General features: G+C 43.5%; 1 protein-coding gene across 1 annotated transcript in view; it reads left to right on the top strand.

The window, feature by feature from the left end:
• Window positions 1–25,466, top strand: part of LOC309567062 (G protein-activated inward rectifier potassium channel 1-like) — a 157,853-nt gene extending 132,387 nt beyond the window's left edge. The window contains exon 3 of the mRNA XM_082272385.1: window positions 24,857–25,466. Within this exon, the coding sequence (XP_082128511.1) occupies window positions 24,857–25,458 (602 nt within the window). The 3' untranslated portion in view covers window positions 25,459–25,466. The remainder of the gene's footprint in view (window positions 1–24,856) is intronic.
• Window positions 25,467–25,988: the final 522 nt, after the last annotated feature.

Below are 25,988 nucleotides of genomic sequence, written 5' to 3'. Positions count from 1 at the left end.
AGGGTGGAAACTTTGTGCATGTAACACAGTGTTACCTGCCGTTGGCTTACGGTATAACGTTGTCTCAATTTTCCCGGTATTTGTGATAGATATAGTTATATCTAAGAAAGGTATGGATGTGTGATTTATTTGATGAGTGAATTTGAGATTGTATTGATTTGTATTTAAAGCATTAAGAAATTTCCGCAGGTCCTCCTCTGGCCCCGCCCACAACATAAACACATCGTCTATGTAGCGGAGCCAGAGGAGGACGTGCGGAAAGTGACAGGAAATGCCGTCGTCAGAAAAGAGAGTCCGCTCCCACCCCCCCAGGTACAGGTTGGCATAGGATGGGGCACAGGAGGTCCCCATCGCTACCCCCTGCACCTGGAGGTAGTGGGAGCGGTCAAAGACAAAGGCATTTCCAGTCAGTATAAAAAAGAGACCCTCCAAGACAAAATTGATTAATCCCCTATGCTTGAGGGGGCGTTCCAACAGAAATTCCCTAACCGTTTCTAGGCCCTTTGTATGGGGGATACTGCTGTAGAGGGCTTCGATATCTATCGCCACTAGTGTGGTATTAGGTGGGACAGATAGTCCCTCCAGTCTCTTCAATAAATCTGGTGTATCTTGGATATAGGATGGGAGCGATGTAACATGTTCTCTCAAGATTATGTCAATATATTGACTGAGAGGTTCGGTATAGGATCCTATCCCAGATATTATAGGTCTGCCTGGGGGGGCTGTGAGGCTTTTGTGTGTCTTAGGTGTGGCATAGAACGTTGGGGTTTTTGGATTTTTAACCAAAATCGCATGATATGTGTCTTTATTTATCACTCCTTTTTGATAAGCTCTTAAAAGTAATTGTGTAAATTCTTTTTGAAGTGTATTGACTTGATCTTGTGTTATTGGTTTATACCATTCTCTGTTGTTTAGAATGGTAAGGCACATTACCCTATATTGCTCTATGTCCATCACTACCACATTCCCCCCCCTTATCGGCAGGTTTGACTATGATTTTGTTGTTGTTACTTAGGGAGACTAATGCTTTTTTCTGTTGTGGACTCAAGTTGTCCATATTGTTGTTGGGTACTGTCTGTATTAACTCAATTTGTTTTGTTACTTGGGTAATGAAGGCTGCTATATTTGGATTTGTATGTAAAGATGGAAATTTGTCAGATTTCTTTTTCACTGTATGTGCCGAGAGTTCTTGTACCCTTAGGGCAGGTAGGGACGGTGTTAAGGAAGATCCAGTTATTTGGGGTGTATCTATGATTTGTGAAACAGGGTGGAGGGGCTGCAAGGTCTCCGGGACCTGGGAGCTTTCGAAGGCCTCATTTTCCTCAAGGAGGTCCATGAGATCCTTCAGCGCCCTAAAGTCACGGACCTTGAAGTCCCTCCACTGCTCCTTGAGTATATGATCCTGTTTCTTCTTTTTCCTTTCTTCGTCAAAAATCTATTTGTATGTTAGTCTCCTCCCGAATAGGTTCAAATCTTTTATAAGTTCAAAATGATTTATCTCTTGTGTAGGACAGAACGTAAGGCCGAGAGAGAGGACTTCTCTTTCAGCTGGTGTCAACGTGTAAGATGATAGATTTATCACATCTAAGTGAGTGGTGGTTGAGTTAGTTTGATTACAAATGTGTCCAGTGTGCCTTTGTTTAGTGTATTGTCTCCTGGTGTTTTGGCCAGATCTATCTGGCTGTTCATTAGGTCTAAAAAACCATCCTCTTGGATTGTGAATTGATCTCCTTGTGCAGCAGTGTTAGTGACAGGTGTCGTGGATGAAGTTATGGGGCGTACCGAACCGTCACCGTGACGCGAGTGCGCTGGGGTTGCAGTCGTTTGTGATTTAAGTGTTTGATTTGACATATTTTTGTGTCCGTGCTCAAGTGCGCGTTTCTTACCACCACCTTGTATACCGTCGTCGGATTTTTGTCTCTTTTTTGTCTGTCGATATCTCCAGTGATTGGTTTGTGCGTGCTGTGAAGAATAAGAGATATTAGATGCGTTGGAAGAGTCAGATTCCTGGCTATCATTTTCATAGTTGGTGTTATTTGCATTTTGTCTAGAAAATCGAGGTCGCCCTGGTCCACTATTGGGCCATTTGTATGCTGTGTTGTTGCTAAATGCTAGCTTGTCGCATGCAAATTTTTGTTCTTTTTTAGACACTATGTCTCCATTGTATTTTACCAGAAACTCCTGGAGTACACCGTTTTTAACAGTGAACTCCGGGAGTAAACGAATGCTTTCATTTTTTGTATATAAAGCTTTAATTTCATCATTTAATGTTATCATCTCATTTCGATATTGTTCTAGTAATATGGCTATCATCTTTTTGGAACATAGTTTGAGAGTTTTCTCCCATATTTCCTTAAGCTCCAGGGAAACAAATCTCAGGCTAGGAAAGATTTGCACCCTTAGGCCCATAGGGTTCAGGTTTTCCTCGTTATATTTTTCAAAATACTTAATGTGCCAGTGAAGGTTTGATTTTCGGATTAGGCACCTTCTTAGTTTAACAAAGAAGCTGTCCATGTCCAAACATCCAGCTGTATCTTCTTTAACATCTTTTTGAATTTTCAGCATTAAACCTTCCCAGGATGTACCTAGATAGTCCGCCATCTTTTTTTAAAGTTTAACTTATATTTATATATTTTGTTTTGTTAATTTTGTCTGTCTACCCACTATGTAGACCAGAGGAAGAAGGATATATTAATATCCAAAAGTATGGGGGGCTCAGGAAAAAGTGGGTGGGTAACACCCTATTTGATACTAGATACTGATTGGGAGCTACCCCTATGGTGCCATAATCCTAATATTGCATAACAAAAAGAAAATGGATGGTACAACAAAAGTTGTCCAAGCATATATTGGCGGACTTTCAGGGCACACGCTGAGTAAGCACACTTATTACTTTAAAATAATTTACTTTTTATTAAGAAATTTTAAAAGAAACAGAAAACACTTTACAAGTATTGACATAAAAATAGTTTCTTGTATGTTCAAAATTGGTATGTAAGCATTGTTGACAATAGGTGAGGGTTACAGTTGTTATACAAATCTGATAGGGTCAACGCGTTTCGCATTTTACGCTTCCTCAGGACCTCAGATGATTGGGTAACCTCTTAATAAAACAAAACAAAAGCATATCATACATTACTTTTTCACATACATACATATATATGCATACATCTGCAATAATATTTTATATACATGAACACTCCTTGTATATGTGTGTATGTCACTACATAGCCATAGAGAGCAATGGAAGAGTGGATAAACCCACCTCCTAGACGTGCAGTGCATCATACTGTTCGACCGGGGGCTAAGCTCGATGGAGGAGGGCACCTCGGACCATAACCACCTAGATTGATAGATTATCAGGTAACATTTATATAGATTTCTTTGCTATTTTTGATTATTTTTTGAATATTCTCTAATTTAAATTTCAATTTAGTTTTAGTCATAGCCTTTTGACTAAAATGCCATTTTAGTCTTAGTAATATTTTAGTCTTTTTACTAAAATGCTTTTTTAGTTTGTTGTATTTTAGTCATCTAAATTGTTTTAGTTTTAGTCATATTTTAGTGGACTAAAATCTCATACATTTTAGTCAACTACAAATCAAATGGGTTTAGGTAGATTATAATGCATTATTTAAAAATTTCTCTAGAATTTCCAAACTATATATGCCTGGAGTAAAAATCGAATAATATGTTATTATTTATGGTATTAAGGTTTGAACATGCACTACAGACACTGATTTAGCCATTGTGATATATAATGTCTTTATAAATAAAGCCACAAATGTGAGCAGAAAACTGCATCAACACCCCCTCATGGACTTTAAAGACGGACCAATATAGTAAAAAAAGTATTTTTATTGTACAAATGTAAAAATAGTAAGTAAGAAAGTAGAAAAATAAACAAATATTACATCCATTTAGAAGGAAGATACATATAAAAATATGAACTAGTACCCATTACATAATAGGGAAGTATGGAAGCTGTGCGGCCGCCTATAGTCGTCTCCGGGCTGACCACCATACGTTACCACCACGTTACGACCACCATACCTAACATGTTTCGGACTATTACTGTGAAGTCCTTCTTTACTGTGAAGTCCTTCTTCAGAGTACTGGTATTCTCTAAAAACACAAATATGTGCTATTAGTAATGAAATAATAATAAATTAATTTCCTAATATACAGTAGATATGTCATGGAGATATAATAATATAACATTAGTACAAATCATTACACAGGCTGTATTGTACTTACAAAATTTAACAACTACGTTGTACATCAGAGCTGGATACAGGATAGATATTGCCGAATGGGTATGCATGGTTAGGGACCCAATGTAGGCATAAGCCAGCGTGATTCAGGAAGAGCAGAGCTACAGTTAAAAGGACCTAACAGAGGAAAAACCGACTGTGTGACCAACGCGCAGATGTATCGTCTATAAACAAAAATACATAATATATATATATAGAAAAAAGGTGAACGTATCCGTCAGCTAAACAGACCATGAAGGTAAGTAATTGTATTGCATTCTGTTGCCCCTAAGGAGCAGATTTGCAGAGTGCAAAACAAGCATTGGGCGGGCCACTCCCATTCAGGCGGTGAGCTGAATGGATGCAGCAGTAAAAGATTGGCTATGAATTATAGCAGGGCACTCGTAGTTATGTTAATATAAATATTGTAGTGAGGTCATTTTGGTCCATCCACTTAAAGGCACCCCAGCCGAGTCACAACTTCCTGTGTCCATTCAGTCATAGAGCTGTGGCCTGCCCCCCCCCCTCCCCTGATTGGTTAACTGACTTTGATTGACAGCAGCAGAAGCCAATCCCGCCATGCTGCTGTCTCAGTAAAGGAGGAGGGGAGTCCTGGGCAGCTAAGAAACTCCTGCAACATTGTTGAATAAAGATGGGCTTAGGTAAGTATGAGGGGGGCTGCTGCACACAGGTTTTTTTATCCTAATGCATAGAATGGATTAAGATAAAAAAAACCTTCTGCCTTTTACAATCCCTTTAACTTCCAAAAGCATTCTTGTAAGATAGGACATCCACTTTCACATTCAAAAGGTGACCCCAGTTTCACCACAATGGAAACATAAGTTCCTTCAATAAACATATCACCTACCATTTGCTACTCTGTTGTAAACATCCACCCACGTGGTTTCGGCGATTTTAATGGCCGAAGACGCAGGCTTTATGCATCTCCCACCCGGCCGGCGTCTGATGTCATCAGTGCAGACGCTGTACCCATAGTGCGCATGTGCCATCTGAAAGTGCCTCTGTTTGGGTCCTAGTGCACGGCTGTAAGTGCCGATTATATAGCACCATCTAGTGCTCAGAAGAGCACAAATCAATTTGTTCGTCATAAACAGACTGAAAGGCTGTAATAAACAAGCTGATGGAAATCATTGTGTTGCCCATAAGAGGACAGAGTTAGGAGGACTGTACAATCTCAAGGATGCCATGATGTTTGATTTGTATATTAAAACATTCACCTGTAATAATTAGGGGGCTGTTTTAACTTCTCCATCTCATACAAAAATATAAATATCAAGAATGTATGTGGAGTCCATTTCTATTAACCTGAGAGGTGCAGAGAAGGCCTTGCTGAACTTCCAGTCTGCCTCCTCCATAGCTCAGTCCGGAGGGAACATTAATTGTTTCTCCAAACCAAGACTAAGGAACAGCTTCTCTTTACCAAGCATTGTTATTGTGAATATGGCAACTAGAGATGGGCTGAATGACCCCCTGTTCACAGCAGAACTCCCAAACAGGGGGGGAAATTTGAACCCGAACGGCGAACCCCATTAAAGTCTATAGAAGCTGAACAGGTAAAATCAAAAGTGCCCATTTTTAAGGCTTATATGCAAGTACTTGGCCATAAAAGGGGTATGGGGGTCTGGGTACTTCCCTGGGGACACACATCAATGCACAATTCTTTTTAAAAACAATAGTTTTTAGAAGCACTGATTTTAATGATGCTTAAAGTGCAACAATAAAAATGAAAAATTCCTTTAAATATAGTACATGTGGGGTCCCCTTACAAAAATGATTGTTTACAGAGTCTGCTGCTTCAGTTTTTATGATGGCAATTTGCATATACTCTATAATGTTATGAAGAGTGATCGGATGAATTGCAATTAATTGCAAAGTCCCTCTTTGCCATGAAAATTAACCTAATCCCATAAAAAACATTTCCACTGCATTTGTGAAGAAGGAATTAGGGCACTTAAGTAAGTCCAGCAAGCGCCAGGACCATCTCCTACAGTGGGATCAGGGAACCACCAGTGCAGAGCTTGCTCAGGAATGGCAGCAGGCAGGTGTGAGTGCATCTGCACGCCAAGTGAGGCGAAGACTTGTAGGGGTGGCCTGGTGTCAAGAAGGGCAGCAAAGAAACCACTTCTCTCCAGGAAAAACATCGGGGAAAGACTGATATTCTGCAAAAGGTACAGGGATTGGACTGCTGAGGACTGGGGGAAAGTAATTTTCTCGGATTAATCCCCTTTCCAATTGTTTGAAAAACCTTTTCCGGAGAAGAAAAGTTGAGCAAGAAAAGTTGAGCACTATCATCAATCCCGTGTCATGCCAACAGTAAAGCATCTTGTAACAATTGATGTGTGGGGTTGCTTCTCACCCAAGGGACTGGGCTCACTCACAATTCTGCCTAAGAACAGAGCCAAGAAAAAAAAAATGGTAGAAAAACATCCTCCAAGAGCAACTTCTTCCAACCATCCAAAAACAGTTTAGTGAGGAACAATGCCTTTTCCAGCGTGATGGAGCACCTTGCCTAATGCTAAATTGATAACTAAGTGGCTTAGGAAACAAAACATCAAACATTTTAAGTCCATGGCCAGGAAATTCCCCAGAACTTAATCCCATTGAGAACTTGTGGTGAATCTTCAAGAGACGGGTGAATAAAAGAAAACTCCCCCCCCCCCCCAAATCAATACCAGACCCTTATCCGGGCATGCAGCCTGGCAAGTCAGGAAAGGCAGCTCGCTCGTCGTTGCCCCCCCCCCTTCTGAACCATATTAGGCCACATGCCCTCAATATGGGGGGCCCATGTGGACAAGGGTCTCTTCCTGACAACCCGGGCAGTGATTGTCGTCTGCGGTCAGGGGGTTTATCAGAATCTGGAAGATTGAGCTTGAGCTATTTTGCAAAGAAGAATGGGCAAAAAAGTCACTCTCTAGATGTGCAAAGCTGGTAGAGACATCCCCAAAAAGATTTGCAGCTGTAATTGCAGTGAAAAGTGGTTCTACAAAGTATTGACTCAGGGGTGCTGAATACAAATGCAGGCCACAGAACATTTTGACATACATGAGATACTAAAATGATTACTCCTTTATACCGTAGCCCAGTGGTTCTCAATTCCGGTCCTCGGGACCCACTAACAGGCCAGATTTTAAGTATTACCTTGGGGGATGCAGACTAGAATACTGCAATCACTGAGCAGCAAATGAGATCACCTGTGATGTAATTTAGTTATCTTGCAAACCTGGCCTGTTGGTGGGTCCCGAGGACCGGAGTTGAGAACCACTGCCGTAGCCTACCACTAAGATAGCATAGCTATCTACTCTGGATGGACATTGGGACTGCATAATTAGTGGTATGCAAATTTTCCACAAAAGAACTGCTATAACTTATCTAAACCAGATTTTATGCTACAAGGATTACACCAGTGCACTTATGTGAAAGGATTGCAATGGCCATATGGCCATTAACAAGCAGCAACTATAGATGTACTGATCCCATTACTCAAAACACTTTTGAATTACCCGCCATAGGCACCGATAGCACTTTCTTAAAAGCACTGACCTGCACTCATGTATTTCTTAGACGGGGCTAAGGGAAACTGACAGGTTTAGAAAAGGATTTGCATCCTTATCAGCCAACCTTACAAGCGGCAACTTATGATGTTTTTTAATCATTTATGTTAGTATCAGACAATGTTGTCTCTGGGGTGGCGATGGCCATCATTTATAATATTACATTTAAACGTACACATGTATGATGGCTTTTTAAAAATATTGATTGAAAAAAACTGGATATATGCCGCATTAGTCCCACAAAGTAACCACTTTTCTAAGGTGGGGTTCCCATTTCCTTTACCCCCCCCCCCTTATTGCTGTATAGCCTTTCTCAACCTTTTAAACACAGAGGAACCCTTGAAATAAATTCCTGGCATCGGGGAACCGCTGCTAAAAATTAAAAATCTACAACTTATGACACATTAGTGTGAAGAATGTTCCTTACTCTTGTCATCATTGGGAAGAATTACCCCCTTACAGATAGCTAAAAGGAACAATGGTGTCATTGGAAACTTATCTGAGTGGTAGAAATTGCTTATTGCTCAAGGAACCCCTAGCAACCTCAGGAGGAACCCTGGTTGAGAAACTCTGCTCTGGTATGTTGTAGTTTTGGATACATGGGACTACGCCCAATGTGTGTTTTTGGTTTCCAGATGCTATTATTGCTCTAATATATTTGTTATTAGTTAAGAACATTTTGAGCAAGTACAGAAAGTAAATATCGATCTTGCTAGAAGTATAGGGGGATATCAATACAAAAAGGTCACTCAAAAGGACAACGATAGTAATTAAGACCAACTTTGTCACCAGTGCTTATAATTGGGCATATGTGCTGGGAATCTGTCATTAACCTCTTGTAGACTGGAAGGTTTTACTCCCTAAAAGGCCAGGCCATTTTTTGCGATTCTGCACTGCGTTATTTTAAGGGACAATTAAGTGGTCGTGCGATGCTGTACCCAAATAAAATTGATGTCCTTTTTTTCCCCACAAATAGAGCTTTCTTTTGGTGGTATTTAATCACTTCTGTTATTTTTATTTTTTTGCGCTATAGAACATTTTTTTTTTCACTATTTTTTTTCAATATAATGTTTTCATCATTTTAGGCCAATTTGTATTCTGCTACATATTTTTTATTAAAAAAAAAAATACCAATAAGTGTATATTGATTGGTTTGCGCAAAAGTTATCACGTCTTCAAACTAGGGGAAAGATTTATGTCATTTATAATTTATTTATTTTTTTACTAGTAATGGCGGTGATCAGCGATTTTTAGCAGGGCTGCCACATTGCGGATGACAGATCGAACCCCTAACTGGCATTTTTGACATTTTTTGGGGGGGGGGGGGGGACCAGTGACATTACTACAGTAATCAGTGCTAAAAATATGGACTGTTACTGTACTAATGACACTGGCAGGGAAGGGGTTAACCCAGGGGCGATTAAAGTGTTAAATGGCAAGCCTAGGGGGTGTTTCCTAACTGTGAGGGGGATGGGCTTGGGAAATCAATACAGAGACTTGTGATCTTAAATCAGAGGAACACAGGAGCTCTGTATTGATTCCTGAGAGAACAACTCTCTGCTGTGTTTACAACCACCATTCTCGCTCCACGGGGAGTGATTGAGGATGCCCGGCGGCAATTGCGGCCACCGGCTCCGTGAATCAGCTTCCCCCAGATCGCTGTACAGGTACAGCGATTCACGCAGCCAAGCCAGACTGCCGCAGTATAAATGCAGCGGGCGGTCGGCAAGCGCTTAATGGGACAGCTTCCCACACAGGGCTTGTGGGTTGCTAGGTTGCCAGCAGCCACCAGTGTCATAGCACCGCATGACTCATTCCTGACCCCATTAATTTGCCAGCCAGGAGATATCCCAACCAACAGCTGAATGTAAAGAACTGGGGGAGGGGGATGATAATTAACATAATTGACCAAATATGGTCATTGGATATTTGGGTAATGACATCAGCCAGCATCCACTCCCCTTTCTTTACTTTCAGCAGTTGGCTAGGGAATCTTCCAGCCAGCAGATGAATGGGGCTGGGGATGAGCCATTAGTTGCTTGGATGCAGTTGACTGCAGAGCTGACAGTTTCCTAACTAGCAAGGGGCTAAACATGCATTGAGAATAGCATGTCTGCTGTATGGACACCCCTGCCTCAGTGCCACTACCACAAATTTGCCACCTGCACCAGTGTCTGTGGCACTCTTTATAAATTCCCCCCTTGTCGATTCCTGTGAGCTGAAAATAAATCACGACTGACAGGCTGCAATATATCATGTACAGTATAAGTCTGTGGACATCACTGTAATAGGAAAAGAGTAGGGTATAACCCCTAGTCTTCCAAAAGAAGGCCACCCACCATAGCTCCGTGATCAGTTAAAGTGTATGTATAACATTTCTTTTTTTAGCTTTGAAAAGAGTAGCAAATGGTAAAATCCCTACTGAGTTATCTTATTGCCAATCTGTACTGGTGGGGAAATGTCCCTTTAAGGCTCGTACACACTTGACGGAAATCGGAGGAAATATCCTCCGATTTTTCTCTCTCATGCTCAGCGGTCATAACCGTTTTTAGTTGACAGTGCATTATGTTCACGAAATTTCTCGCCCGATGTTTTTTTTTTTTGGCACATTTGTTCCTAGACTTTCGGGTTGTCAGCAACTTCAGATCATGCGCGGTCTTTCGTATCCAATTTTTCACGGACGTTCTGCATACACATTTAACGAAAATTGGTCATCTGGGGACGGACGATAAACATTTTGGTGTTTGTCCCTCCGTTTTTTTTCGTTGAAAATGTCGGCATCGGCTGCTGAAAGTTGTGTACACACTAGCCAAAAATCGTACGATGTTACCTCGGACGGGAATTTTCGGCAGAATTTCTACTAGTGTGTACCACACTTTACTTCCTTTCAGCAGCTTTCAAAAAAGCAACAAGAAGTTACAGGAAATCTCTCAAAGTGAGGCTAATTGGAGGATTTCTCCTTACCTTTTGTTCAAGGGACAGCTCTAAAATTTTGGTTTTCCCCTCAAGTTCTTTCTCAGTGGCATTGGTCACATAGAGGGGTAAATCTTCTCAATGGGAAGACAGACAACAACAAAAAACTTGACGGAGAGTCTAACCCCTTCCTCACTTTATCAAAAAATAAAAAAGGAGTGTTGCCTAGAGAAACAACCAAGGGACCAATGGTAACTCTAAGGCAGGGGTCTTCAAACTATGGCCCTCCAGTTGTTCAGGAACTACAATTCCTATCATGCTTAGTCATGTCTGTGCTTATCAGAGTTTTACAATGCCTTGTGGGGTGTGTAGTTCTGCAACAGCTGGAGGGCCGTAGTTTAACCACAAGGTCTACGTGGGCTGCCTTTAAGTGGTTGTACCGGGGTGATGCCTGCAGCTAGAGGTACCGTATTTTAGAGCCGGCGGTCAGCTTTCCGGCGGTAATGACCGATGCGGCTCGGGAGCCGCTCGATCGTTACCACAGCGATTGGGAGGGGACGCCCCCCTCCTGACACCCTCCATGGCTCTGCCTGGGTCTCCCGTCCCACCGAGAGACCACAGCAAACCAGCTGGTTGGAGTCGCGATCAAAGCCGGATGTGGCTTCCATCAGGCCTCCGATGACATAACTCGGAGGCGGCGTCCACGATGTCACATCCGGGTTACTCGGCTGCTAAAGGCGCCAAATTTAAAAAGTGACAGTATTCAGAAATGCAGTTTTCGGCATTTTGAATACATGGAAGTGCAGTGGAGGAGTCTAGGGTCTTTTAGACCCCCGATCCCTCCATAAAGAGCACCTTTCACTGCCTATTGCTGTCACAAGGGATGTTTACATTGCTTGTGACTGCAATAAAAGTGGTCAGATTTTTTTGTGCTAAAATTTAAAAAAATGCCCAGAAGCTGTGCAGGGATGACGCGCCCACACCGGAAGGGAAGAGCGGGGACGGTGCAGGCGCATTCTGGGAGAAGAGGACACGGAAGAGGACGCAGAAGAGGACGCGCTGGCTTCAGCTGCCCACATCCGAGATGGCAGCGCTGGAGAAGAATTTTTCAAGGTAAGTATTTCTTCTAAAAAGGTAAGTGCGACCCGGGACAGTTCAGAGGCTATCCATTGTGGAATGTACTAGCCTTGACTGTGCCGGGGGTATTTTTATCTAAATTTGACCCCCGAGGCCGGAAACACGCTTTAAGTGGTTAAGGATCCCTGCTCTAAGGCTTCATGCACACTAGCATTTTTGTAAGCTCCTAGAAGCTGTTATTAGCATTTTTTCCTGTTACTAGAAGCTGAATAGTGTTATCCTAGGTGTCCATGCACACTACTAGGCTATTAGCATTTTTTGAGCTTCAGCTTCTAGGAGCAGAAAAAAAAAATGTTTGTGTAGAGTTTCTTGGAGTGTTTTTCCTGCAGAAAAAAAAAAAACAGGAATGCTCCTAAATGCTCCTAACTGCCTTTAAATGCTTCAGCTTCTAGGAGCAGAAAATAAATTGTTTCCTGACAGACTCCATGGCAGCATACGTATCGGGTTTAGTCCCGCCTCCAAACCTACCCTATAGGACATCCACTCCCATAAATCTTTGCACCTATTCAGCACATGTGTTCCTTTTTTGTCCTCCTACAGATTACGTGTATCCTACCTGATGGATCCCAGGAGATGGGTAACTCTGCCAACCTAGTATTGAGTGTTCTCCAATAAGCCCCAGCTGTTGCGGGGTATGGAGTGGGGCTAATTTTCTATGTGCAGTCTTGGCCAGAGAACCCAGCTGCTGCGGGTGGCGCCTATTTCCCCAACGTGAAGTCCGGTGTATGTGTACATGTCCATCCCTGGTGGCTAATGGATCGTTGGTGTCAGTGAGTACTTTTATGTCTGTTTTTTCTCCAAAGCAGCTAAATTTGTATATCAGGGCTAGGGTTTTATGTTATTACCTTTTCTGCTTCTTATTCCTGGTGACTAGCGCTCCGGGGCAGGTCAGCGTTTATTTCCTGGCCGGATGCCGGTTTCTGGGCACTGCGCATGCACGAGCGCCTCGGGAACGAGGCTTGGTTTCCGTGCATGCGCAGTAGTGTTTTTCGGCGCCGCTGGACGACATCAGCGGGCGCCATTTTTAAAAAAATGTCAGCCGTTTTCTGCCTGCTGCATCCTGCTGCCACTCTGCACTCAAGCCCATCCACGTTCCTGGTGAGTACACTGGCCCCAGGGTTATGGGAGCCCCCCCCTCTTCTTTCTCTTTCTGATCCCGTTGTCCTGCTCATCCCTGCAGGTCAGCCCCAGAATGGAAGCCTCTCTGCCCTCCTGTGGTCAGCCCACCCTTAACAGGTATTCAGGGCTTTGGGGGTTGGGGTGCTTAAAGAGTGGGGATTGGGGCATTATTTATGTCCCTGGCTCTCTGTCTGTGTCTGCTTTGTTCCTTTGTTTTGCAGCCCCCCCAGGTCGGACGTTTGTCACTCTTCACGCAGGAATGAGCGTGGCTCAAGATCCCATCACTGGCACTCTTCCTCAAGATCTGCTCGGAGATTCCCGTCGAGCTCCCAGCGTCATGGGAAGGCATTTGCCTCAGCCGGCCCCTTACGACACCCAGACGGAGCGGGTTGTTGGGGTTGTGGCGCCCGATTCCCTGAAGGCAAGTCCATGTGCGACAAATGTTTCTCCCAGGCTGCAGGAGAGAGGGACAGCTCTGACCAATGATTGGAGGCTCTAGTAAAGAGGGTTGTCAAGGACTCCCTGGCGGAATTAGGAGTCAGTCAGACTCAGAGCTCCGAGGTGATTCCCCCAAGTCCTCCCCCTGCAAGAGTACAGTCTCTGGAAGAATTTGAGTCCTCTCAACCTAGTCACCCTTGAGCATTCCTTTCGGACAGTGACTCAGAGGTGGAGGACCCTTGCTTGGGGTTTGAGTTTGCCCTCATCCCTTCCCTTGTGAAAGCGGTCAGGGAGACTCTGAATTGGGAAGATCCAGCTGTATCTCCACCAAAGCAGAAGACGTTTTTTAAACAGCTCAGCAAGGAGCGTCTTAACTTCCCCTTTTTGGGCGAATTGGGTTCGATAATTAGGGAGGAATGGAGTAAGGTGGAGAGGAAGAACTCCATGCTTTCCAAAATGTCCAGGTTGTACCCTTTCAAGGAAGAGGATGTGAAAAACCTAGAATCTCCTCCCTTGGCGGACGCTGCGGTAATGAGGCTGGTCAAACATTTGACCCTTCCGCTGGAAGACATGGTCTCCTTTAAGGATCCTCTGGATAGAAGGATGGACTCTGACCTTAAGAGGATCTACCTGACAGCGGGAATGGCTTGTAAACCGGCCTTGGCCGCAATGTCCAAGGCGATGGAATTATGGTTACTGGAATTATGGTTATGGTGAATCCGACTCAGTAGAGGAATCCTTTCAGAGTGTGTCTGAGGAGGTTGCCAGAAGTTCCCCGATTCAGGAACTTAGGATGGCCTCATCTTTTCTGGGGGAGGCTTCTATTGACCTGATCCGTCTCCTGGCTAGGGTTATGTTGTCCTTAGTGACAGCAAAGCGGGCTCTTTGGCTCCGCCCCTGGGTGGCCTACCCAGCGTCCAAGCAGGTCTGGTGCCGTATTCCCTTTGAGGGCTCCTCCCTCTTTGGGAATAAGCTGGATGATGCTATAACCCTGGCTACGGGCGGAAAGTCTGGTTTTCTCCCTCAGGATCAACGCCTTCTCAATCCAAAGAAGGGACAGCACAGGAGGTATGTTCCGGATCGCGCCAGAGAAGCGTGCACCTACAGGCCTGGCAGAGAGTTTGGTCGCAATTGGAGATCAAGACAATCCTCCTCTTGGAAGCCTTCGAAGAGTGTCCCTTCTCGTTAAGCTAAGAAGTCCTTTTGAGATTGGGCCCGCTCAGGCATGTCGGGTGGGGGCTCGGTTGCTACACTCAATTCGGGACCCCTGGACTGTCAGGACAGTCTCATCCGGGCACAAGTGGGTTCTCATCGAAGCACCCAGGTCAAGATTCCTTCCTACCACCCTACCACCCTGCCATCCTCAGGAGAAAAGCGCCAGGTACTACTTTCCTACGTAGAGTCTCTGGTGTCTCAAGGGGCAGTCATTTCCTTGCCAGAGCCCGAGCACGCCCAGGGAATTTACTCCCCGTTTTTTCTGGTTCAGAAGAAAAACAGCTCATGGAGACCCGTCATCGACCTGACCTTTCTAAATCAATATATCAGAAGGGAAAGATTCAAGATGGAGCCACTTCTATCTATCCAACAGGCGGTCCAACCAGCAGACTGGATGGTGTCCATAAATCTAAAGGACGCATATTTTCATGTCCCTGTTGCAGAGGATTTTCAGAAGTACCTCCGGTTTGCTCGCACCTGCAATTCACCTGTCTCCCCTTCGGGCTTTCCACATCTCCGCGGACCTTTTTAAAAGTCTTGTTGGCTGTGGTAGCTCTGTTGATGACTTCTCCTTTTATCCCAAGACAGAGATTAGTTGTTGGAGCACCTAAATTAAGTTGTGTCCACTGTTCAGACTTTCGGTTGGCTGCTGAATTTGGAGAAGAGCCATTTAATTCCCACCCAGTCCCTCGTCTATCTCGGGGCCTTGTTTAATACAGCAAGAGCGACAGTGTCTCTCCCGGAAGAGAAAGTCCGGGACAGAATTTTACATGCCCTCTCAGCTTCTCACCTCCAAGCTCGTCAATGCTTGAAGATCATCGGGACCATGGTCGCGGTGGCTCCCATGGTGAAGTGGGCATTATGGAGAATGAGACCCTTCCAGAAAGGCTTCCTTCAACAGTGGGACACTGCATCTGGATCATTCCATCTTCCTGACCCTGGCCATGAGGGCGAGTCTTTCCTGGTGGCTGCATCCGGAACATCTACTGAGTTGCCATTCTCTCGTGTCAACCTCATGGGTGGTGGTGACCTTACTTAGACGCCAGCACCACAGGATGGGGTGCTTATTGCCTCTCGGAGTTGGCTCAGGGCAGGTGGAACTTTTACTCTCGGGGAATAGTTTCCAACATTCTGGAGCTTCGGGCAGCCTTTCGAGCTCTGCAAGCGTTTCGCCATTTGACAGAAGGGCTTCCGGTGATGCTCAGGCTGGACAACACCTCGGCGGTCGCTTACATAAAGAAGCAAGGAAGAACACGCATTTGGTCCTTCCTGCGAGAGGTGGAACCGATCATGACCTGGGCACAGAAGAACTTGTCCAACCTGTCGGCAGTATATGTTCCGGGAGTCCAAAATGTCCAAGCCGACTTTCTAACTCGTGTGCAGTTGGACAACAATGAATGGTCTCTCCACGAGGAAGTCTTCAGGTGGATCCTGACCCTGGGATTCTCCCCAGAGGTCGACCTCTTTGCCTCCCCCTGCAACCGCAAGCTGCAGAGGTACTATACGAGGTTCAGTGATCCCCAGGCTCTCGGGGGACACACTCTCTCGGATCAATGGAGGTTCCGCAGAGCTTATGCCTTCCCTCCAGTCCCGAGAATCATGCATTTTCTCGGGAGACTCAGGTCAGAGGCAGTGGAGATATTGGCAGTGATACCATTCTGGCCCAACAGACCTTGGTTCCCTCTTCTAACACTCCTCAGTGTTCGGGATCTAATCCCACTGCCCCTCAGGCCAGATCTGCTGTCTCAAGGCTCCATACTTCATCCTTGTACAGCTCGGCTACATCTGAAGGCTTGGTTATTGAGAGGGGAAGGTTACAGGCCTTAGGGTGTCCTGAAGAAGCTATTTCTATACTTCTGAGTGCCAGGCGGAGTTCAACCAACAGAGTGTATGAAAGGATTTGCTCAAGATTCTCCTCACATCTGGCTGCTAGGTCCGATCCTCATTAATCCATCAAAATTCAGGATGTGTTGAGCTTTCTGCAGTCCAGTCTAGACCTTCCGCTTTCAGTTAGCTCGCTTAGAGTCCAGGTATCAGCTATTTCAGCTTTTACAGGCATCTCTTGGGCTAGCCATACTCTGGTACGGCAGTTTTTCAAGTGGGCAGTAAGACTCAGGCCCCAGGAGAAGCCAAGATTTCCCAAATGGGATCTCCCTTTAGTTCTGGACTTTCTGTCACATCGCATCAGCAATACAGCTGATCCTCTTACCCATCAAGGAGTTGACGTTGGTGACCACTTTCCTGGTAGCCATTACATCTGCAAAGAGAGTCTCAGAGATTGGAGCCCTAGGGGCGCAAGAGCCCTTTCTAACTTTTTTTCCGGACAGGGTAGTCCTAATCCCTATGTTGGAAGCAAGACCAAAGGTTACCTCTGTCTTTCACGAGAACTCAGAAATAGTTTTGCCTACCTTTAAGCAGGATGAGGGCTCATCTGTCCATCCGCTGGATGTGGGTAATTGCCTCAAGCAATATATGGAAGCTATGGTTCCCTTCCGGCAATCAGAGTACCTGTTTATCACCTTCAGTGGGAAGAACAAGGGACTACGAGCTTCCTCAAGGTCTATGTCTTCATGGATCATCCAAGCTATTCAATGGGCTTACAGAGCTAAGGGTTTGACTCCTCCAGTGGCAGTTACGGCTCACTCGACTCGGAGTGTTTCCATTTCCGGGTCAGTCTCCAGACATGTCGCCCCTGAATTGATTTGTAGAGCAGCGTCCTGGTCCTCCATAAATACCTTTTTGTCTCATTATTGTGTTGAGCCGGTGGCTCTTTCTTCTGTTAATTTTGGTTTACAAGTCCTGTCGGTTGACAGAGTTAATTAAACTTTTGTTCAGCACCTGCCCACCCTGTTTGTGTACGGCGAGTTATTTCCTGATACGTATGCTGCCATGGAGTCTGTCAGGAAAACGGAAAATTGATATCAAATACTTACCGTAATTTTCCTTTCCTGATGGACTCCATGGCAGCAGGAGTTCCCTCCCAGTTTCTATGGAGGATAGTTACAGAACACGTGTGCTGAACAGGTGCAAAGATTTATGGGAGTGGATGTCCTATAGGGTAGGTTTGGAGGCTGGACTAAACCCGATACGTATACTGCCATGAGTCCATCAGGAAAGGCAAATTACGGTAAGTATTTGATATCAATTTTCAGTTTTTTGTAGAGCATTTTCCAGCAGAAAAAAAGTTCAATGCTCCTAACTGCTCCTAATTGCTTTTAAATGCTACAAAAATGCTACTAACTGCTTTTTATACTGCAAAAATGCAAATTTAATGCTTATGCCCTTAAATGCTCTTAAAAGCTTCCAAAAGCTACTAAAATGCTACTAGAAGCTGGCACAAAATGCTATTATCAGCATTTTTCATCCAGCATTTTTTTCTAGCTTTTTTTAAGCTTATGAAAAAACGCTAGTGTGCATTGAGCCTGACACAGCTGTAGAGATGAGCAGCTAAAATGGCAAAAAAATATCCAAAGGGCACTTTTAATTCAGAGAACCCGCAAAGATGGGCTTTATAGAACGGCAATGAGAAGAAAATCATTGTTGCAAAAATATTAAATCCCAATTGGAGTTCACCAGAAAGGTACGTGAAGGAATTGTTGTACGTTAAAGACATGTAGATAAAGGTTATTTGATAGAAATGTGCAGGTTTTGTTTTTTTTTTTACTTTTTTTTTTTTTTTAACGTTTTTCCATCAGTAAGCTTATATTAGATTCTTTATTAAAAGGGTTCTAGAGTTACAACATACACTTTAATATTACAACATCAGCATTGTAATAGCAATAGAAACAAAGGTTACTTTTGACCATCCAATATACAGTAAGCTTAATTGAAAAATCCCCTTTCATATTGTGAGCTCTACCTGTCTGCTGGTTGTTGTAGGGGCTTAGAAGCAAAATCCAGCAGGAGCTACAGAGTATAAAAGAGAAGAGAGGCGCTTAAGTGTAGTATTATGGTTACATTTAACGAAGCTGGCCATACACTATATGAAAAATTGTTTGAACTAATTTTGGAAAACGAACACTCGGCGGTGAGAGCAGACGATCGTGCCATCATGTAATGACCAAATGTTAAACGATAAAATGTTCATTGGAGATAAATGAATCAATTTTTCCTTCAGTTTGTCACATATGCCTGGTGCAAACAGGTTGGCCGAGAAAAACATTAACCTTTCAATTTATCGTTCGTTCGGCAGAATGTTCCAAACTTTTCCTTCGATTTTTCAGCTCTGAAAAGTTAAAACCGATAGACAGATTTTCTAGCTATTTTTCGGCTAGTGTATGGCCAGCATTAAAGAGGCACATCTAAGTATGCAGGCATCCGGGGAAAAGCTGTCCACATAGACTGTCCTTCGCACTTCTCACTCTCACCACCGCCAGTCTGCAGTCGTGACTGGGAAGACGACCCTGCAATAGAGTGAACGGAAAGCGAAGCTTAAAGCGCTTGTGGAGCGCAGCGTGGAAGGGCGGTGAGAGCTGGTGGTGCGGGGGACGGTCTATGTGGAAAACTTTACCCCGGATGCCTGCATTTATAGATGTGCCTCTTTTATTCATCAACCATGTGAGTTGCTAAATGTTGTACTTTCATTAAATGGAACCATATTGCTACACTTAGGGGCACCTCTCTTCTCTTTTATACTCATTTGGAACATGACTCTATTGGTATATCAAGATTTCGCTCATTTATCAAGTCAAAAATTTATGAAAACATTTTGCTTGTCTTGCAAAACGCTCTCAAACCAAGTTACTCTCAAGCCAAGGTTTTTTACTGTATATCCTTAACCACTTACCGCAAAGTGACCTAGGACTACGTCGGCAGACTTTGCGGGGTTATTCCGGGAAGATGCCTCTAGCTAGAGGCACCATCCCGGTACCGTGGTTTACAGCCGACGCTCGGCTTTCCGTCAGTAACGACCGATGCGGCTCGGGAGCCGCTCGATTGTTACCCGGGTGAGCGGGAGGGGACGCCCCCCCTTCCACCGCCTTCTGTGACTTTGCTCAGGGCTCATGTCCACAGACTGGATGGAGTCCCGATCAAAGCCGGAAACGGCTTTGATCGGGTCTCTGATGACGTAACCCGGAGGCGGCGTCCATGCCGTCACTTCCGTCTTACTGTGCTGCAAAAGGCGGCAAATTTAAAAAACGGCTGTATACAAAAATGCAGTTTTCGGCGTTTTGCATACATGAAAGTGTAGTGGAGGGGTCGAGGGTCTTTTAGACCCTCGATCCCTCCATAAAGAGTACCTGTCACTGCATATTGATGTCACAAGGGATGTTTACATTGCTTGTGACAGCAATAAAAGTGATCAGATTTATTTTTTTTTTAAAAAACCTGTAATAAAGTAAAAAAAAAATAAAAAAAAATATAATAAAAAAAAAAAAAAATTTAGTCGCCCCTGTCACCATTAGCTCGCGCACAAAAAAAAAAAAAAACGTATACGGAAGTCGAGCCGCGAATGAAATCGCTGTTCAAACCACACATGTGAGGTATCACCGCGTTCGCCAGAGCGTGAGCAATAATTTAAAAAAAAGAGCTACACTCTAACTCTAAACTGGTAACCGTTAAAAAAATTTAAAGCGTCACCTATTGAGATCTCTATTGACCGTAGTTTGTCGCCATCCCACGGGTGTGCGCAATTTTTAAACTGTAACATGTTGGGTATCTATTTACTCGGCGTGACATCATCTTTCACAATATATAATAAAATGGGCTAACTTTACTGTTTAGTATTTTTTAAATGCAGTGAAATGTGATTTTTCAAAATGTTTAAAAAAAAAATGACGTTTTAAAGACCGCTGCGCAAATACCGCGTGACAAAAAATATTGTAATGACCGAAATTGTATTCTCCAGAGTCTTTGCTAAAAATATATATAATGTTTGGGGGTTCTAAGTAGTTTTCTAGGAAACAATACTGGTTTTAACTTGTAAACAAAAAGTGTCCGAAATAGGGCTGGGGCTTAAAGAGGAAGTAAACCCTCCTCTGACACTTTTACCTATAGGTGATCCCATGATAAGGCTTACCTATAGGTACTGTAAATATCTCCTAAACATGTACCGTTTAGGAGATATTTACCTTTCATGCAGCCAGTGACGTCACTGGTGCCGTTTCTTCAGAGCCCCGTGCCGTGACTGTCGGCTCCCGTGTGCGTGCGCGGGAGTGACATCAGATGGCCGGATGCCGCGATCCCGGAAGACGGGCGACTGGACATGTCGCCCGTCATACAGGTAAGCAGGCGGTACGGCAGGGGCTTGTTCTAAGGTAAGTATTTCATAATGAGCTAGTATGCGATGCATGCTAGCTCATTATGTGTTTCTCTTACAGGTTGCAAAAAAAAAACGTTGAATGGGTTTACATCCTCTTTAAGTGGTTAAAAAGAAACTTGCAAATTAGACATAGGGGTCTTTTTTTTTTTTTTTTTAGAACAGAACAGATACTAGTTCTGTACTCTGCATAGTTACTCCATACTGCATCATATTCGTAAAATGAAGACCACAGTGCAAAGCCTGGGATGTCCTACAGAGCTCTCTGCTAAATACAGCAGAGAGAACATAATGGTTATAGGCAAGCTGGTCACATGATTTTGACAGGTCATGTATCCAGGCTCTCCTCCTAGAAACATTTATAAATGTGCTTTTTTTTTTTTTTTTAAGCAGTAAGGCCATACCACTTTTTTAAAATGACCCTGTTGAGTTATTGTCAAGTTAACCAATGCATACTGATCCTACTAAATTTGGTCTGGCCATTTAGGCTTCAATGACCTCCAGCCATGAAACAGCTAAATATAAATTGGTATTTATATATTATATATATACAGCATCTCACAAAAGTGAGCACATCCCTCTCATTTTTGTAAATATTTTATTAAACTCACTTTTGTTGCCAGCGGTTTAGACATTAACCACTTCAATACCGGGCACTTTCACCCCCCTTCCTGCCCAGGCCAACTTTCAGCTTTTAGCACTGTTGCAGTTTGAGTGACAATTGCACGGTCATGCAACACTGTACCCGAACCAAATTTATGTCATTTTTTTCCCCACAAATAGAGCTTTCTTTTGGTGGTATTTGATCACTGCCAGGTTTTTTCTTTTTTGCTACACAAATAAAAAAAAACTGAAAGGTTTGAAAAAAAAAATAATTTTTTTTGTTTATGTTATAAATTTTGTAAATAGATACATTTTTTCCTGCACTGATGAGGCCGCACTGACAGGCACTGATGAGGAGGTACTGATGGAGTGGCACTGATGATGAGGCACTAAGGATACCTCACAGAGGGTGAGAGTCCACTGTGTCTGCTTGTGCTGGGAGATGAAATCACCTCTGGAAGCGTTAGGTGACCGGCCACATCTCCCAGCACATGCAGACACCGCATATTTTCTTCACCATACACAGCCCTTTCCATCGGTCCTCATTGGTGTGACATTCCCCTCGACACACCATCTGCAGCATTGGCTCCCACTTCAGGTACTATGCTATTACTCATGCCTTCATGGTGACCTGTGGATGTTTTTTACCATCTAATACCGGAGTTCTCTGTCAAGATTCCTTAATAAATTTAGATATTTTATCCTTCATTCTCCAGCCTTGTTTCTTTTGTTTTGGGGAGCGCTAAATATCCCACTGTTGTTGTTTGTGGTGCTTTGTTCATTGGGACTGATTATGGGACAGCTGCACCTCTGACTTGAGACATATGGCTGTTCCCACACGTGTGTATATAAAACTTTTTAACCTATTTTTATTGTCTTCATCAATCAGCTGTTTGGGTCTCCTGTTTAGTCAGCTCTAAGCACCAGGTTTTTTTGTGTAATATAAGGACACTTAATTTCAAAAGAGCCAACTTCCCAAAACTGCGCTCTTTGCTAGAAAATATCAAATGGGATAGAACCCTGGGAACAAAGAACACGGAGGAAAAATGGGAGTGTTTCAAAAACATACTAAACAAAGGGATTGGCCAGTGCATTCCAAAAGGGAATAAATTTAAAAGAGCAAAAGCAAACCCAGGGTGGAACTAAACTAGAGAGACTTAACATAAATAAATCACCGGGACCAGATGGCTTGCACCCGAGGGTTCTTAAGGAACTCAGCCAGGAGATAGCCAGACCATTATTCTTGATCTTTACGGATAGTCTGCAGACGGGAATGGTGCCAGCTGATTGGAAAAAAGCCAACGTGGTACCAATATTTAAAAAAGGGCCGAAATATATCCTGGGTAACTATTGGTCTAACATCTGTACTCTTGGATTTTGGAGGGGATGTTAAGAGACTACATACAAAACTTTAGTAATAAAAATGGTATTATAAGTAGTAATCAGCATGGTTTCATGAAAAATCGTTCTTGCCAAACCAATCTATTAACCTTCTACGATGAAGTGAGTTGCCATGTAGATAAAGGAAGGCCTGTAGATGTGGTGCATCTGGACTTTGCAAAGGCATTTGACACCGTTCCCCACAAACGCTTACTGTACAAACTAAGGTATGTAGGTATGGACCATAGGGTGAGTACCTGGATAGAGAACTGGCTCCAGGGGAGAGTCAAGAGGGTGGTGATAAATGGGGAGTATTTATGGGCGGGCATGGAAAGTGGGGTCCCCCAAGGTTCTGTCCTGGGACCAATCCTGTTTAATTTATTCATAAATGATCTAGAAAAGGGGATATCTAGCCCAATCTGGGTATTTGTGAACGATACTAAGCTAAGCATGCCTATATCTTCTATGCAAGATGTGGAAACCTTACAAGCGGACCTGAACAAAATAATGGGGTGGGCAACTACATGGCAGATGAGGTTTAATGTTGAAAAATGTAAGGTAATTCACTTGGTCTTGAGAAATACAAACACAAGCTACTCACTAGGGGGGGAACCCTTGGGTGAATCTAAGATGGAAAAGGACCTGGGGGTACTGGTGGACAACAGGCTTGGCAGTGGGGATGTAGAATTCTCTTCCACAAGCAGTGGTATCAGCGGGGAGCATAGGTAGTTTCAAAAAACTATTAGATGGGCACCTTGAAGACCACAACATACAGGGGTAGACAATATACGATTAACATCAAACACACACACACACATCATAGGTTGAACTTGATGGACTGATGTCTTTTTTCGACCTCACTAACTATGTAACTGATAGGCAGCACTGATGGGCACTGATATGTGGCACTGATAGGTAGCACTGATATGCAGCACTGGTGGGCACTGATAGGCGGCACTGATGGGCACTAATAGGCCGCACTGATGGGCACTGATAGGCAGCACTGATGGGCAATAATGGGCACTTGTGGGTGGCACTGATAGATGGCAATGATGGGCACTGGTGGACAGCACTGATGAGGAGGGCTAAGAAAGGGTCCCTGAGCCCTGATTGGCACCCCTGGTTGCCATGGGTTGGCATCCCTGGTGGCCATGGGTGGGCAATCCCTGATGGCTCTAGTGGCATCCCCCCAGGGTCTTCACTGGTAATCAATGCTCTGTCAGGAGAGCCACCGATCGTCTCTCGTCTACTCGTGCCTGTCAGGCACGAACTGAGGAAAGCCGATCAACGGCACTTCCTATTTACTATGTGACCAGCTGTGATTGGACACAGCTGGTCACATGGTAAAGAGCCTACGTCATTTGGCTCTTTACCGGGATCGGAGATGCAGTGAGTCAGAGTGACACCCACCGCACCACCGGTCGTCTATCCTGCGCCAGTCAGGTTAGAGCAACCACTTCCAAGCCGTTATTTTGCTATATGGTGGGCGGGAAAGTGGTTAATGGCTGTGAGTTGAGTTATTTTGAGGGGACAGCAAATTTACACTGTTATACAAGCTGTACACTCACTACTTTACATTGTAGCAAAGTGTCATTTCTTCAGTGTTGTCACATGAAAAGATAGAATAAAATATTTACAAAAATGTGAGGGGTGTACTCACTTTTGTGAGATACTGTACACACACACATACACATATATATATATATATATATATATATATATATATATATATATAATATATATAAATTAAAGGAGAATTAGGTTTGTCCCTTCAACATGGTTGCTTACCAATCGCAGTTTTATTATTCATTTCTCTTGTACTGCTTGCCTTTGGAGGCCCTTTATATGTATATAACCTTGTGTTTTTTCCTGTAAAGGACTGAGATCAGAGATGCCTGTAGTAGCAGTGTGGGTTATTTATATTGTGTGCCTTTACTGCATGTAATGAGATATTGATTATTTTACAGGAATGACCTGCCAGGCAAGAACATCTTATACTGAAGATGAAGTACTGTGGGGACACAGATTTCTTCCCGTCATGTCGCTGGAAGAAGGCTTCTTTCGAGTGGATTACTCCCAGTTCCATGCTACGTTTGAAGTACCTACCCCTTATTATAGTGTAAAGGAAGGGGAAGAGAAATTACCCCCCAATTCACCTCTAAATTCCTTTTGTAGTGAAAAGTACCACAGGGAAAGGGTCTGCTCTTTAGACTATCTTAATGTATTTGAAGTGGGAAGCAGTATACTTCCTACCAAACTTCAGAAACTCAGTCGGGGAAGAGACATTGTTCAGGATAAACTCTTACGAATGTGTAGCAATAGTGTAGAGAGAGCTTGCAGTACTGGAGACCTTCCCATGAAGATCCAAAGGATAACGGTGTCCACCTGTGAAGACAGTGCGGAGAGTACTCCACTAAAATATTTCAAGGTTAAACCCGAGTGCATGACCCAGTCTACTGGTAACCTTCAGCTGCAGAAGAAAGCGCAAGACATGATGACCCTGGGAACAATGCTTGATGCCAATCTGCCCGCAAAGCTGCGTAAAATGAATTCTGGCTGTATCAGCTAAAAAAAGAAGAGGAACATGACATCCTATAATGGCCTTAAATTTGTGACAGTAAGAGACATTCACTGTTCTACATTTTTGTCATAAAAAAACATTAAGCATTAAACATGCATTTAAAAGCTGTTGTCTTTTCATTAATATGCATGAAATGCACATACAATGTGAAAATTAGGGCATGGAATCTGTTTTTGGAACCATTGCAGTATGTTCCAGATCAGAAAATAAGCTGAAGATAATAATAAAGAGTGTCTCTTTTCACTGTGAATTCATTTTTCCTGAATTTAATCAAGTAGAAATTGCATTTTTAATTTTATTTTGCATAGGAGGAATGGAAATGTTTATTTTATAGGTGTTTTACAGAATGCAGAGCACAATATTGCGAATAAACTGCAGATCTGTAATAGATGTATATATACTTTTATGTACATTGTGTGAAATCTGAAGGATACGGAGGCCAAAGGATGTATTTTTTGGTCTTTTTCAGCTGCCACTTGTAATGAGCAAATCTAGATTTACCTTGACACTTTAAGAAC

The sequence above is a fragment of the Pelophylax lessonae genome, assembly GCF_965119305.1.
Source record: "Pelophylax lessonae genome assembly, chromosome: 11".
Taxonomy (NCBI): domain Eukaryota; kingdom Metazoa; phylum Chordata; class Amphibia; order Anura; family Ranidae; genus Pelophylax; species Pelophylax lessonae.
This window is presented reverse-complemented; position numbering and strand designations above follow the sequence as displayed.